The following is a 15,477-nucleotide window of genomic DNA, read 5'->3' as shown; positions in this document are numbered from 1 at the left end:
GCCTTGATGTATAATTCAAATGACCAATTGCAAGTCATAATTACGGAATCGTAGTCTTCCAGTTTAGATGGCAGTAAGTGTACAACAGTTTTTTTGCAGGCCGCCTTTCTACGCCTGTAGTCCCTGGAATATTCATCGTTCCACCATGGTGAATTACCGTTCTGCTTTACGGATGAGATCACAAAACTTTTTATTACTCATGTTAGCGCGATTTCTTTCTCGACATCAAGCCTGATAAGGTCAGTTTACAAGGAAGTTTCAAGCATCAGCGTGGCTCTGTGGTAGAATAGTTAGCTGTCACGCCGGAGAAATAGATTTGAATCCCAGTGTGTCCTCGGTATTTTCCGTTTACATATTTCTTGTTATTATTTTGCAAGGTTCTTATTTTTGTTCTTATTTTACAGACACCGGCGGCGGCGGACAACTACGTCGTACGCGACTCTTGTAGGGCTCTCCATAACAGCTTTCACTGTAAGATTTGTGGATTCCAACCACCATAATTATGATATAATTATGAAGCATGGCAGGCTGGGAGACTCGAGATCTATTTTCATCAGCTAACGGCTTCGACCAACTGAACGTTTGTGGACATTTGCACACTGAGCGAAATACGACTACCATTGGCCTTGTGGAAGTCATTAGTATAGATGCTTTTATAGGCGAGCTTTTTGATATTTGCCTAAATGAAATGCTGCGCGCTCGCTTGCAACAATTGCCTCAGTCATGCTACTTGTAAAAAGGGGCAAACATCTGAGCTGCCGCATCCACATTCACCAGGGAAAAATCTTGTTTTTTTTTTATTGCGCAAAGAGCCCATAGTTCATCCAGCTTGGTTGTTCAATATTCTGTTAAACTGTGAGGACTATTTTAACAGGATACCGATAAATCATCACTCCAAGGGCTGTTCTTCCACATAGGCTTTGTCTCCCGACCACAAAAAAAAAAACTGAGGTGTTTCGCCAGCTGCAATATTTTCGCTAACGCGAAACATGTTCCGATAAAAAATTTAGGCATTAAAGTTGAAGTCGCAGTCTGCGACAGTGTGCGAGGCATCAATGTGTTTTACGGTGGGCACGATCGTCCCATATTAAAGCTGCATGCCGTCTGTCTGTGCCATGGTAACACAAAAAAAAAATACCGTGCAAAAAAACACGCACAAAAAATTTTTGAACTTGTCACACGGAAACTCGGCAACCAAAACAAAAGGACGGGACCTACGTCCGCCGTGCCATTCCTACAGGCGCGAGCTAAAACCACGTTGGACGCCAACTGTGGGTATCACGTTTGCTGCATCTCGTTAGTATTTCAATCAAGGGCGACGGTGGCTCCACGTGATGACTAACAACAATGATTTAATTGTCTAAATGTGGCACACGGTAGGGTTGTCCCAGGGACGGGACAGCAGCGCGGTGACCATAATCCTTGGGCAGCTCCACTCAGCCAGCTTGGCTAATATCATTCATTCTTCGTGGCAGCCTCAGCACTTCTCCCTCGTAAAGCGTGCAGGCTGGCCCTTCTGAAAAGCGCAAGTGGGCCGCGCGCACCGCTACTGCGCAACACGTGGCGCTATCTCTTCATAGCCGGTGTGCGAGCTTCGCACAAGCTTTAGGGCCGACTTTCACATGTAGCACTGTTCCTAATTACTCGGTAAACCAAACACGCCCTTTGTTTGTTCTGTTGTAAACAGAATAACCTGCCGACGCGCGCAAAACGTGCTCGGCATGGTTGTTCCACACCCACATTTCCACGGTTTCATAAATAACGCAGCAACTGCACAGAAATCACCACAGGCATAAGCTTGCGTAGCAACTCGCAAGCGTTTCGTCACGCTATATAACGACGGCCTCTATGGCACAGTGGCACCACAGTGGCACTGCATTGCGGAAGCTTTGGGCAGCGCATGAAGCTGCCCCATAGCGTGACGGCGAAGTTTCGTAACCATAAGCAGTATTGAAGGACTCAGACATGGCTAACTTTTAGCAGACTGCGTCCACGGGCAAAACGGCGCTTAGAACAACTGTCGACGCCCCTCGCCACAGTATTCTCTCGGCACCGCCGACGCCTCTTTCACTATAGAGTTGGCGGTGGCACGTACTATGTTATGCCAATCTCTCGTCAAATAGCAATTCCATATTGCACCACAGCGTTCAGCAGTTGCCCTTTTCAATCGCTATAATGGACCAGCGCTGAAGTTTCAGCGGTGTGGACAGTGCGGTCTTGGTGATAAGGGAGCGCAGTTTTCAGCCGCTCCCGCAGACGAGAGCGGTGAATATAGAGACGGTGCGGGCGCGCATTGCCAAAGCAAAACCGAAGAGCGCTGCCGGTAACGGTGCATATGCAAGAGCTACAATGCGTGGATATGAGGGAAGGCCTATCCATCTACGTTTTTTCTTTCTAAATCATATATATAAGAACAGAGGCGGCGTGGCATCCGTGTGGTCAGGCAAGCAGAGTATGTTCTGCTTTTGCGGTCCTGTCTAGTGTCGTCTATTCAGTTTCTAAACCGAATTGTGCGTGTCTCGTAGATTATATGGTAGTCAATACGGCCACTAGTGCAAGCCAGGGCCAAACAACAGCATTTAACGGGCATTTCGTCGAAAATAAGACACGTGCTTCATGCGGCATAGGGCATAGGTAACATTTCTTCTTCTGTGACAAACGCTGACGCCACTGCGTAATGATGTATGATACGATTGGCAGGTAGTCTACATTATTTGCAAACAGTTTAGTATAAGAAGTTCAGCTGCCTTGTCTACGACATGCTTGCGTTGGCACGTTCGCCTGAGCCACTGGGCTAGATATCAAAGAAATACGCACCCGATGGATAATTGATGCTGATATACCTACATAAGTTATGCTCTGACATGGTTCTTGTTACGAACGAAGTAGCAGACTATTTGAAGCTTAGATTTCTGGGGTCGGCCAATGCTGTAAAGCTTTGACTGGTGCGCCGAAGAGACATCGGAATTTGTGTCTCGCTGGATAGTCATGAAATATGTTGTATTTTTATTTTCCATTCTATTTGTGTAACCTGGTGTTTTGGTTGTTCCGCTTGCCTGTGTCTTCTTATAATAAAAGTGCCTGAGAAATGTCATTGTTTCTAGGGCCTTATGGACCAAGCAAGGCATGCATATGAGGCACGCTGTAGTCTGCGTGCCAGGATTAATTTTAACCACCTGGGGTTCTTGTACATGTACAAAGATGGTCTTTGTATTTCGGCCCCGTTGAAATGGGACTGCCATGGCTGCGAATGTATACCGCGCACATAGCAGCGCGACATCATACGTCCTGTGCTACTACAATGGTTGGTCGTTTCCCCTATCTTTACTGCAGTGTAGCAAACCAAATGGTACAGTTATGGTAAACCTCCCTTCCTTTTTCTCAATTTATTCTCTCTCTGTTGATAAACGTCCACGTGCCTACGTACTACATACCCCACCAAACAAAAACTTACGCAGCTACCTCTTGCTTCTATTTTACTTACAGCACAAGTGGGCAGCGTGTTATTAACGCAGCCCGTAATTTCGATAGAGGCGTTTCAGCCTGCACCAGCTAGACACATATCTATCATTCCGGAATGTCGGTCTGAAACGACATCGCGCGTGAAGGCGACGAAGACCGTGCTCAACTGCTTGAAGGCAACAGACTTGCACCGGCTAATATATACTCAATGTGTTATGATAACTGTGAAGCAGGACTTTAATTGTGTGCGTGCTCTTTCCCCTCTGCCTCTTCCTGCATCTTTAAGGCTCCACCACGCCTTTACCCTGTTTAATGTAAAGGGGCTGTGGCATTACAGATCGAATCGTTGCTCAACTTGTTCTTGCTTAATTCAAGTACGGGAAAGGTGCACGCGCGTGTACTCGCCGCGGTATACTGGGGCCAGTCGTCTGGGCAAGAGCGGCGGAGTTCTGTCGCCGCGACTGTTCGCAAATTGCCCTTTTCGCTCATGCCACATATCCAGCGCTGTCGCCTATAGACGTCATGCTCTACCCAGGTGGCACAGCACCTTTGCGATCTCTTGTTCACTAGGAGGAACAATAGCAGGAATCATCGTCTTTAGGAGGAAGGGCAGCAGGAATCGAAGGAGTGCAAGCGCGAAAAAAAGCGGGAATCGGCGAGAAAACAACCTAAAGCCACTTTCTTTCATCTTGGCACTGCAGTAGCGGAAAAGGCTTTGAATTTTGCATGATTTTTTCGCTGCCTTTTGAGTCACTGTGTTTTTCTATTCTACTGCCTGTATTGTTGTTCCTGATTATCAGATCCTAAATGTGAGTAGTGGTCACTGTCTGTGCCATTAATGTAGTAATAATTAAATTCTAAATTTTAGTTTACTTTCCCTGGCCAAATTGAGGCAGCTTTATTATTTTGAATTCCTAAAGCCTTAGTCGCGCACATATTTTCTGTCAGACTTCTAATTAATTTCGATGCATATCGTGTTCCTGTATTCCGTCAGCCTTCTTCATTCATTTATATTCGCTGCATTGCAATTATGTCCTATGCACAGAGATAGTATGGCCACGTATGTGCGCTTTTTTTCCATATCTTCATGTCAACGGTTTGTTACAAGCATAATAACGCCTTACCCAAAATGCACCCGAATGCCTTGAAACCGTGCAGATTATCTTAGAATCTTGCAATAGCCTTGAGCGCGCAAACACGAAAAGTGCTGTTTGTTGTGAATCCGTGCGGCTTCCAATAGCATGTCACGAATGTTCTACGACACACATATCAATGCCGACGAGCCTTATTGCACATTATATTACTCGATGGCCAACAACAATTCTCCCCTGGATCACCTCTGCGGCATGAATTGATTGCACTTTGAGACTTCATTTTAAGGGCACATGTTCGCCCAATTAACGTTTCCCCAGTCTCATTGCATTCTTTTTTGCTGTCACTATCACTAATAATACGTTATTTATTGGTGGCATGTATAATTACACGATGTTTTATTAAAAATTTGGTTAAAAAATTACTTACTGATGTTTTATTATATATTGGTGCCAGTGTGTTTGCGATAGGGTTACCTGTTTTATTGTTTATATCAGATGACAACAAAGTCCACTTCACTGTTTTCGTCTTCTGGTCATAATACGCCATTTCGACACCCATCGGTTGCATAAAACTCTTGGGGTTATATTTAGTTTTCGGAATTTTGTAGACGACGAACCTGTCATCAAACAAAATTAAGTGCACAGTAGCTACACGTACTCAGCTAAGCACTTATCAACAACAAGTTGGTTAGCTGGACACATTGTTAGCCCAATTTTAGTTATGGTAAAAACGCGCTGGAGACAATCACACAAACAATGAACCCACACGTGCACGCGTGTGTGCATGTATAGCTTCCTTGGTTTTGGGACAATAATATAAAGTGCGCTTTTATCGTTCGTATAAAATGCCCCGCCGCGGTGGTCTAGTGGCTAAGATACTCGGCTGCTCCCCCGCAGGCCGCGGGTTCGAATACCGGCTGCGGCGGCTGCATTTCCGATGGAGGCGGTAATGTTGTAGGCCCATGTGCTCAGATTTTGGTGCACGTTAAAAAACCCCAAGTGGTCGAAATCTCCGGAGCTCTCCACTACGGCGTCTCTCATAATCACATGGTGGTTTTGGGACGTTAAACACCACATATCAATCAATCAATCAACCGTTCATATAAAATGCGGCTAAGAGGTAGCAATTATATTAACACCGGTAACTAACCATGTAGGTGACAAATTACTATGATGAAGTAAATACAACAAGAGTGCTATCCGCGTACTTCAAACAGTAAGCAAAGATATCAAAGGTACCGCAAACTTCTTGAAATATATTGTGTGAATAACCATGCACCGTATATGGCTAATAACGACACACAGTTGTATCATGATATCTCTAATCACCCAATTCATCCTCGGTGGTTGTTTTCGGCAGAACTACGGCCAGCAACTCAGTACTTTTGCCTAGCTAGTATTCTTTACTTGGTTTCTGTGAAAATAATTTAGTTCAGTTTAAGTGACGAGAAAGAAAAAATCGCGAGTACGAACTCTCTTCGTGAAACGAGGGGACACATATATGATAATTGGCACGATTCACGGATCCTGGTTTAAAACGAGGCAAAATTTTTTCACCCAGACAAAACGTGGACGTGGTGTATGTAGCCACTGTCTTTTTGTAACACGAAGCTCAATGATTACTGTACTTGAAAAAACGCTCTTCAAACAGCCCTCTTGTCTTCTCGCTGCGTAGTCGAATCCTTCTGTTCTCATAAGCCGTCACGTGGAACAAATTGCCCCGAGAGAAATGCGTACCAAGAGATCAGCACTACGAAATCAAAGTTATAGTTGAAATTGTCAAAATAGGTTGTCTCAAAAAAAAAATCGATGCTTATAGAAGTTCACGCCTCGGTAATTATGCCCCTAGGTAATTGCAACGCAGTGAAGGCTGGCTCCCTGCTGTCAAATTTGTTGCGTAACATTACAGTTAGGGTGAGTGCTTCGTTGCAGTGAGAAGCTTGCCCGAGCAGGCTGCAGGACGCTTTCACGCGTTCTCGGTTCCAGCCAGCTACGAGCACTTCGTCTCGCATTCTTAAAGATTTGTGGCATAAAGTGTTTAAAGAACAGAAGTGTATATTCACCAATCAATGAGAGCGCACACCTTGTCGTTTCTGTCCTGAAAGGACGGCGCGTCCCACGAGCGTATGTCGAGTACAAGTGTTCATTCGTTGCTTATTGATGCCCTCTTTGCGGTAGATCCACCACATACGCTGTTTCCTGGTATATGTTAACTTCAGGTGCTACAAAGGTTTAGTTTTGATCATCCACGGGAATGGTTTGGATGTATACGAACAAACGAGAAATCGACGTTTATGTGTCCGCATCGAGTTGCAGCAAAGCCGAAATACCATGCGTTGGCGGGCTATAGTTGGTCTGAATACAGTGAATAGCTCACATAGCGAAACGCCACCACAAGAAAGACGACAGGGCAAAGCGCTTTTTTCTTTCATTTTTATTGTGGCGGTGTTTCGCACCTAAATATAAGCAGCTTAAAAACACAAGCACCCTGCAAGATGGCCCATGGCAGTAATGGCACTGGTGGTGCGTATTCGAGGCGCTCTTTTACGATGGTTTACCGAAGAGGTCACAGCTTGCTGCCTCCTTGTGATCAGAGAGAGACTGTGTTAATGAGATAGGCATACGCGAATACACTTTGCTGTATCGAACCAACTTTTATACTCAGATGAAGACTTGCTCTTGCACCCTTTGAGGATGAGAACGTGCCGGTGTTGATCGGGCAGCGTTCTGACACTTTTTGTATCAATTTGTGCTTGCTAAGTGCAGCCTCCCTTTCAATGCCCATACTTCACAATTATTTTTTGAATACAGAATAATCAAATTAGACCTGCTCTACGAATATTCTTTAGCAGTCTCTTTCAGATCTGATACCATAAAAGGTCGCGGCTATAAACGTAGTTTAGCTAACTTGCAATTAAATCCTTCAACACGCCCAAACCAACACTCTGAATATTGGCATGTGCCGAGACCGCGCACAAATTATGGCTTTCAGACATTGAGTTATTGCTTGCCAGATATACTAAATAAATTAGGTATAAATTATGAAAATGCTCGTATGCTCTCTAATATTTCTATTTTAAATATGAATTATTAATTTGTGAGTAGTATTATTTCCTGTTTGATTACTTCTTTCTTTCGATGTATAGCATGTGCGTTTTTGGTTAGTATAGTTTGTTTAAATTGTTTGTTCTGAAGCAAAACATATGCATTGCTGGTTTAAACTGACCTGTGTTTAATTTTATTTTGCCGTTTTTGTTGCCACAGTTGCCATGGGGATATGGGGCTCTGTCAAGCTGTTTTATACAGCTTTTTTTCCTCTGTCCCAGCCACTTACTATACAACTGTACGTGGTAAATAAACTCAAACTCAACTCTGAATCACACTTGTCTAGAATGCTCAAGCCCATGGATATGAACGCTGTCGCCGTCCGCAGCTACTCCCGTGCATTAACTACACGTTTATGTTTGTGCTTGATTTATAAGAGAAGAATACGAAATTCGTAGGACGAAGTTGTTATCATGAACGCGTAGGCATCTGCATAGTTTTGCAGACTGGTCGCCCGAGACAGACTGGTCGCTAAAGAAAATTATGATTCTTACCATAGCAAATGAAAAAAAAATATTCACTTTAAATCAGTATACACTAAGTTGAACTACAAGAGTAATTATTTCATCATAAATTTAAATATGATACGTAGGAAGCAGATGCACGAACACGGTGGCAACGCTAGAGGCCTTGCCCCGTCTGTACGCAACAGATTCACGTGTGCGGCTGGCAAGGGCTGAAGTATATGCCCAAGGTATATGTAAACTGGTAGCGTAAGTTCCATATAAGCCCACGTGTCCAGTATATGACAGCTTGTTGCCACTGTCGCCATCTCCGTATAAAGAGATCAACTAACAGCAAATAAACAGTAAAATATGGCGTCATAACCGAAATCCATAGCGACGTCGTGTATTTGCCCCGCATTGCGCTAAATTGAAAATTTTCTTCATCGCTAACCATATACGTTCTGTTATAAATATGTGATTTTATGTCACCCTATGGATCACTAATTGTTTGCGCGCGAGAAAAAGAAGACCAAACAAAGAGGTTGTTTTGTTACGCAAATAGTACACTTGCACTATACACCGAATACTTCGCAGAATAAATTTTGACACAATCACGAGCACAACACTATCGTAGTACAAAAACTCACGTTGCTCAATCGTGAAAAATCACTGTAGCGAAACAGCAGCTTTGATAATATTGTTTTTGTAACCGAAGAGTACGGCGTCTCGTTGCTTAACATGTCGCATTCACCTTCACCCAAGACAAGAGCACGCCGGCTGTGCGCCAGCGAAGGGAGTAAGGTGTCAGAAGAGCGGCTACTTACATATTCTGTGAGCTAGTCCTGCTCTGAAATTGCACGCCGCCAGTAAACACCACGTAATCAAATAAATAAACTCAGAAAAGTATGACAATTTGAATATAATATATATATATATATATATATATATATATATATATATATATATATATATATATATATATATTGTGGTGAGCGAGACAGAGAACAAAACACAACACCCGATCCTGGGCCAGCTGTTCTTATTTTGCCTCTTCTTCTTCGCTCGCCTAGCATGCGCCTCTGTGTCAGAGTGCCAGTTTCGGTCTTCATCGTCACACTCTGCCATGACTGCAAGCATTGTCGATGGGCCACACAACAATGTTCATGTGGGTGAGGCTAGCTGCAGCAGTTGACATTTCTTCAGGTGGGCGGGGTTGGCTGCATCGTCGTGATCGGTCCCGACCACGCTGGAAGATAGTCGAAATTGGCTCCGGCGGCCGACACTGGCCATGTCGCCCGGGTCGTTCGCCATGTCATGGTGGCGACTGGGTCCTGGTTGGTCTCTTTGTTGATGATGACTCCGCGGGACGACATTGACTGTCGCGTGGCAGTCTACAGCCTCGTTCACGCTGCGACTTTTCAGAGAAAGTAGTTCCACTCCGGTTTTCCTTTGGTGGACCTAGCAGGCATTCCCGTGGTAGAAGTTTCCTGCGGTGGTGTGGTTTTCTTAGATGGTTCTGGTGGGCGGCCCCGACTGGATCAGCATGGTCGCAGGTTGATCACAGAACGCTTTCCTTTGTCCTACCACATTTTAGAAAACAGGGCAGGAACTGGTGGATCCGGCAACGAAACGAGTAGCATCTTATGCAGCCGTCTGCGCAATTTTCTGCGGATCCAGAGATGTTTTTCGGTGCGATTCGACATCTGCACGAACTTGTGGTGAAGTCCTCGGGCTGACCTGTGGCGTGGCTCCTGCGCCATGACTTGCGTAGTCCGTGACTTGCGCAGAGTTGTCGCTATGGGGCTCGCGGACGCTGTAAAGTCAGCGATTCTTGAAGCCACGCTGCGTACTGGCAGGAGATCCTCGACGGAAGCCGTTCCGAAAATCGGATACTCTACCGATTCAGGCAGTGCATGCGTCGCACGCATATCCTCTTCCCTCTGGTCAGATGGGATGTTATTACACTCCGCGGAAAGACCTGTCTCATTAGGTGGTAGAATGTCCAGTAGGATGGGGGCCGGTGCCTCTAAGTCGACCGGACGACCTGCGTTGGGGCCTCTTGCGGAGCGTTGCGCAAAGCTTGCCATCAGGAACCCGCCGGACACAGCTGCACCGTCGGGCCGGTGCTCCTTAAGAGCTCTAAATACGTCAGCAGAAATGCCTGTGCAAGGCAGAGTTACACGATCGTGATTGTTTCCTACATCTTGGTCACCGAGAGATGACAGGATGGTAGGGGCTCGAATCGCATCCTCTAAGTCGGGCTCTTCCCGAGTTCCGTCCTGAGAGAAGGTCGAGTTACATGGGCAGGTTGCACAGGGAATCGGACCGAAAGCAGCTATGAGCTTGACGCTCCACTCCGCCCATGACTGCTGCTTCCAACCTTCATACCGATGCCACGCCGCTGCACCTTCCCGAAGACGGTCTATGGCCACATACCATTTCTGATTCTCTGTCCTGGCCGCGCGCATTGCTAGTGAGTTGACGGTTGCCACCCAGCTGTCAGCGTCGTTACGGACCCCGTCGAATTCCGGCAGTTCGTAGGTGGACGGCGATGGTGGGGCGGCACGTGAGAATGCGGATATCACTGAGACAACGCCGTCGAGCTGGTCTGAGAGCTGCAGAAGGGTGCCCCAAGGCTGCCTGCGTTGCTCCAATCGGCTTGCCTCAAGGTCGTGCGAGGCAGCTACATCTAACACGGCGTTAGTGGCACGCAATTCTGGCAACATTGTAGAAGCTCGCTAGGAGATTGACGCTGTCAGTTCGTTAGTCTTGATGTGGAGTAGCGCGATGGTACGCCGCAGGTTCGCGGCGCTGTCGTGTGTGAAGTCCGAAGCGTTGGTGATCGCGGTCTCCGAATGAGTAGCGGTTGCAGCACTCACGCCGGTGAGGTTGACGAGCAGAGAAGCATGGACGGCGTTCCCTGGCAGCTCGTATGTTGAAAGAGTGCGGCAACGGGAATGTAGGCCATGGGAAGCGTGAGCGGCATTCCCAAAGGACAGGAGCCGGTGCGGATCCCTGCCGCGAAACGGTGGCAGGGTGTCAATAAGGTCATGCCCTACAATCCCAGGGGAGGCCTGGACGCCGTCCACTGGTGGTTTGAAGGGTAGCTGAAGCGGCGGGTGGGACCACATTGTCAAGGAAGCGTAAACGGCGTTACTCGATGGAGAAGCTCGCACTGCCGACGAACCACGAAGACACGTACCGGTGGCTTCCCGCAGAGGGTTCACTTGTCGGCTTGCGCTGACCGCAGAATACATAGCCAAGGACGCGTGGATGGCGTCCTTGTGAAATGGTACCGGTAACGTGTACTGCAGCCGCCGAGGAGGCTTTGACGCCGTCCCCAAACGGTGGTGGCAGTGGCGGCAGGTGAACAGCTGCCGATGAGACCTTGACGTCGTGCTCAAGCGGCGCTTATTGCGACTGTCCTGGAGGACGAAGCCGGGACGTAAGACTTCTGCTTCGTCAACTGCGCCATTGTGGTGAGCGAGACAGAGAACAAGAGACAACACCCGATTCTGGGCCAGCTGTTGATGATGATGATGATGATTCCACAGACATGGCTCGTACCCACTCAGGGGGATCAGCCAAGAATCGATGACTTAATGAAGTAAGATTTTTTTTCCAATATCGAAACCACCCACCAGAAAAAAGAAAGAAAAAAACTTCTTTATCTGTATCTTCTTCTTCGCTCGCCTAGCATGCGCGTCTGTGCCAGAGTGCCAGTTTCGGTCTTCGTGTCGTCGCAACATTATATATATATATATATATATATATATATATATATATATATATATATATATATATATATATATATATATATATATAGGCGTATATTGGCCGTATATTTATGGTTGTTGAAGCGAAGCGTATATATAACAGTACATTGGCCATACAGAAACACCGTTCCGAATGCGCTGCGCTTCAACAACCATAAATCGCATACCAATACGCAACCTAACCTCCCGCTCTCTAAACATATTCGCTTACCTGGGCACCCGTTCGAAAAAATTAGGGTCACTATATTTGAATCGGGCTTTCATTCTCACCACGATTGGGAAATGCACGAATCGTATCTCATCTACAAATTCAACACCGTGTCATCAGGCATGAACGAAAGTACAGGCACGCTTTCTAGTGTGCCCACCAAGCACTATCAGCCTTAACCCACAGCCCGTAGCGTGATCCGTTAAGCTTGTTGGATACCGTCTCTAATGCTTCTGTTATTGTGTATATTTGTGTATCGAATGTTTACAGTCACTTGAGTTTATCAATCGCCGCCGCTATCACGAATGTGAATGCAAGACTGTATTTGAACGTGCATGTGCAATAAAAGCATCAACTACTGATCTTATTCATATCACAATGACTGAGCTGTGTATATGACGCGCAATCTGACTGTAATATCACGCGGTTTTTTTATATTTTGATATCCATGCTTTCATTGTTACTTTATCATTATCTATCTCCGGTTCTTACAGAGTTATGCTGTGTGCACAAAGAAGTGATTTCTGTTATTTGATGTTCTACATTTATATATATATATATATATATATATATATATATATATATATATATATATATATATATATATATATATATATACATATATATATATATATATATATATATATATATATATATATATATATATATATACATATATATATATATATATATATATATATATATATATATATGCATCTTTATTTATGTTTTTGCATGATACCTAACTGTACCGTCATGAACACTTCACGCTATGAATTGTCTAATCGCTGATATACGTCGCCGATCCTTGTTATCCTATGTGAAGCAAGCGCGTTGACATGTACATGTTACTTTGACAAAGGCTGGTCCACCAGCCGAAACGTCAGTCAGAATATACCGTGCAAAACCAACGTGCATTGTACTCTCCTAATCTACCGGGGCCAGCGTTACTTCCTTGCTGCAACTATATATATATATATATATATATATATATATATATATATATATATATATATATATATATATATATATATATATATATATATATATATATATATATATATAATAAATAGAGTTGTTGTACGTCGAGAAAGGTTCTGACGCAGCTTGGCAAAATGGGATTCATCAGGCAGGTGTGGCTAATGGCGAGCGGCGTACGCGAGCTACTACTACAGCCACCGATCATCACCGTCTTCTTCATTACCAGCAAAGCGTCCGTTATTCATATTCATTACAATTACTCCCCGCGAAATAAGGAGCTATCCTGGCAACCTATGCACAAGTAAACACGGGAGGGTCGTAGCAGGGCTTAAGTCTCGAGACATGGACAATTTCCTGGCCACGACGACGTTGGTCAGAAGATGGTTCCAGTGGCTCAATGAGGTAATTCACTGGTGACGTTTTTTTGTAGCACACGATACGGGCCGTGATACTTGGGGACCAACTTGGTAGAAAGGCCAGGTGTAGCAGAAGGGACATGCAGCCAGACGAGTGAACCTGGATCGTAGGAAGTAGTGTTATTTGATGCGTGATGGTGGTGCTTTTGGCGTCCTTGGTCTTGGGTTGTGAATGATCTTGCCAGTTGGCGGCATTCTTCAGTGTATGTAGCGGCTTGAGACAAAGTCGTGGACTCTGAGGAGTCAGGTTTGTACGAAAGAATGGTGTCCATAGTGCAAGAAGGTTCGCGTCCGTAAAGGAGGAAAAAAGGAGAGAACCCAGTAGTGCTTTGAATGGCGGTATTATATGCGAACGTGATAAACGGGAGCACTCGGTTCCAATTGGAGTGGTCTGACGAGATATACATAGACAGCATGTCACCAAGGGTGCGGTTGAAGCGCTCTGTCATTCCATTGGTCTGGGGATGATAGGCGCTTGTAGTGCGGCGAACGACGTGGCACTCACGCAGCAATGCGGTGATGACGTCTCACAAGAATACGCGACCACGATCGCTCAGTAACTCCCTAGGTGCTCCATGACGTAATACGATGTTGTGAAGTACGAAAGTCACAACGTCTTTTGCTGTAGACGAGGGAAGGGATGAAGTTTCGGCATACCGCGTGAGATGGTCGACGGCAACTATGATCCAGCGGTTACCGTCAGTAGTGTTGGGAAGGGGATTGATGCCGACGCGGTCGAATGGTCGGGATCGGCGTGGTAAGGGTAACAAGGTACCGCTGGCGTGATAAGGGGGAGTTTTTCGTCTCTGGCACGTCGAGCAGGCCCGAACGTATTGTCCTATAAAATGGTACATGCCACGCCAGTAATATCGGAGACGTATGCGAGAATAAGCCTTCAGGAAACCTGCGTGGCCACATTTGGGTCGTCATGAAACGTGGAAGAAACCTCGGATCGCATATGACGTGGAATCACGAGTAGCCACTGACGTCCACCGGGCACGTAGTTGCGTCGGTACAGCACGTCGTCGCGAGTGGCGAAGTGCTCGACTTGCCGACGCAACGTGCGAGAATGGCAGGAAGCCGTCCGCCCAGCCAGGATATCTAGAATCGAAGCAACCCAGGGGTCCTTGCGTTGCTCAGATGGCCTGTCGGCGATGGTGACGGCAGTGGCATCCCAGGTTAGACTTTCGCAGCAGTCCGGGTCAGGGGGTAGGACGAACAGGATAGGGCGTCGGCGTCCGAATGTTTCCGGCCGGAGCGATAGTTCACGCGAATATTATATTCTTGGAGGCGTAATGCCCATCGGGCGAGGCGACCACTTGAATCCTTCAGTGACGACAACCAGCAGAGAGCATGGTGGTCAGTCACGACGTCAAAAGGGCGCCCGTACACGTAAGGTCGAAATTTCTTAATCGCCCAAATAATGGCGAGGCATTCCTTTTCAGTGACGGAATAGTTGATTTCGGCTTTGCTAAGAATTCAGCTTGCGTAGGCAACCACGTACTCTTGGAAGCCGTCTTTCTGCTGTGCAAGAATAACGCCTAGCCCGACACCACTGGCGTCGGTGTGGATATCTGTGGGCGCAGATGGGTCGTAGTGTCGCAAAATAGGCGGCAACGTGAGGAGGCGGCGCAGTTTATTGAAAGAATCGTCACAGGTGGCAGACCAGGCTGAAAGGTCTCTAGAGCCGGCGAGGAGCTTGGTCAAAGAAGCGATGATCGTCGTGAAATTGCGGGCGAAGCGCTGGAAGTAAGAGCGAAGGCCTACGAAGCTTCGGAGCTCTTTCATGGTGGTCGGTTTGAGAAACGCTGAAACGGCTGTAAGTTTGGCAGGGTCAGGAAGAATGCCGTCTTTTGAAACCACGTGGCCAAGGATCGTAAGCTTTCGAGCGGCAAAATGGCACTTCTTCAGATTCAGTTGCAGCCCCGCGGCAGAAATACACGCGAGGACTTTCTCGAAGCGGGTTAAATGGGTTGCGAAATCAGTTGA

At 46.2% G+C, this 15,477-nt stretch overlaps 1 protein-coding gene across 1 annotated transcript in view; it reads right to left on the bottom strand.

The window, feature by feature from the left end:
* LOC119185532 (plancitoxin-1) overlaps positions 1-15,477 on the bottom strand; it is a 98,979-nt gene that overhangs the window by 64,381 nt on the left and 19,121 nt on the right. Inside the window, exon 2 of the mRNA XM_075866809.1 lies at positions 4,984-5,173. Coding sequence (XP_075722924.1) covers positions 4,984-5,173 — 190 coding nt within the window. The remainder of the gene's footprint in view (positions 1-4,983; positions 5,174-15,477) is intronic.

This window comes from Rhipicephalus microplus, chromosome 6 (genome assembly GCF_043290135.1).
Source record: "Rhipicephalus microplus isolate Deutch F79 chromosome 6, USDA_Rmic, whole genome shotgun sequence".
Lineage (NCBI taxonomy): Eukaryota > Metazoa > Arthropoda > Arachnida > Ixodida > Ixodidae > Rhipicephalus > Rhipicephalus microplus.
Note: the sequence above shows the minus strand (reverse complement) of the source record. Positions and strands in the feature narration are given on the sequence as shown.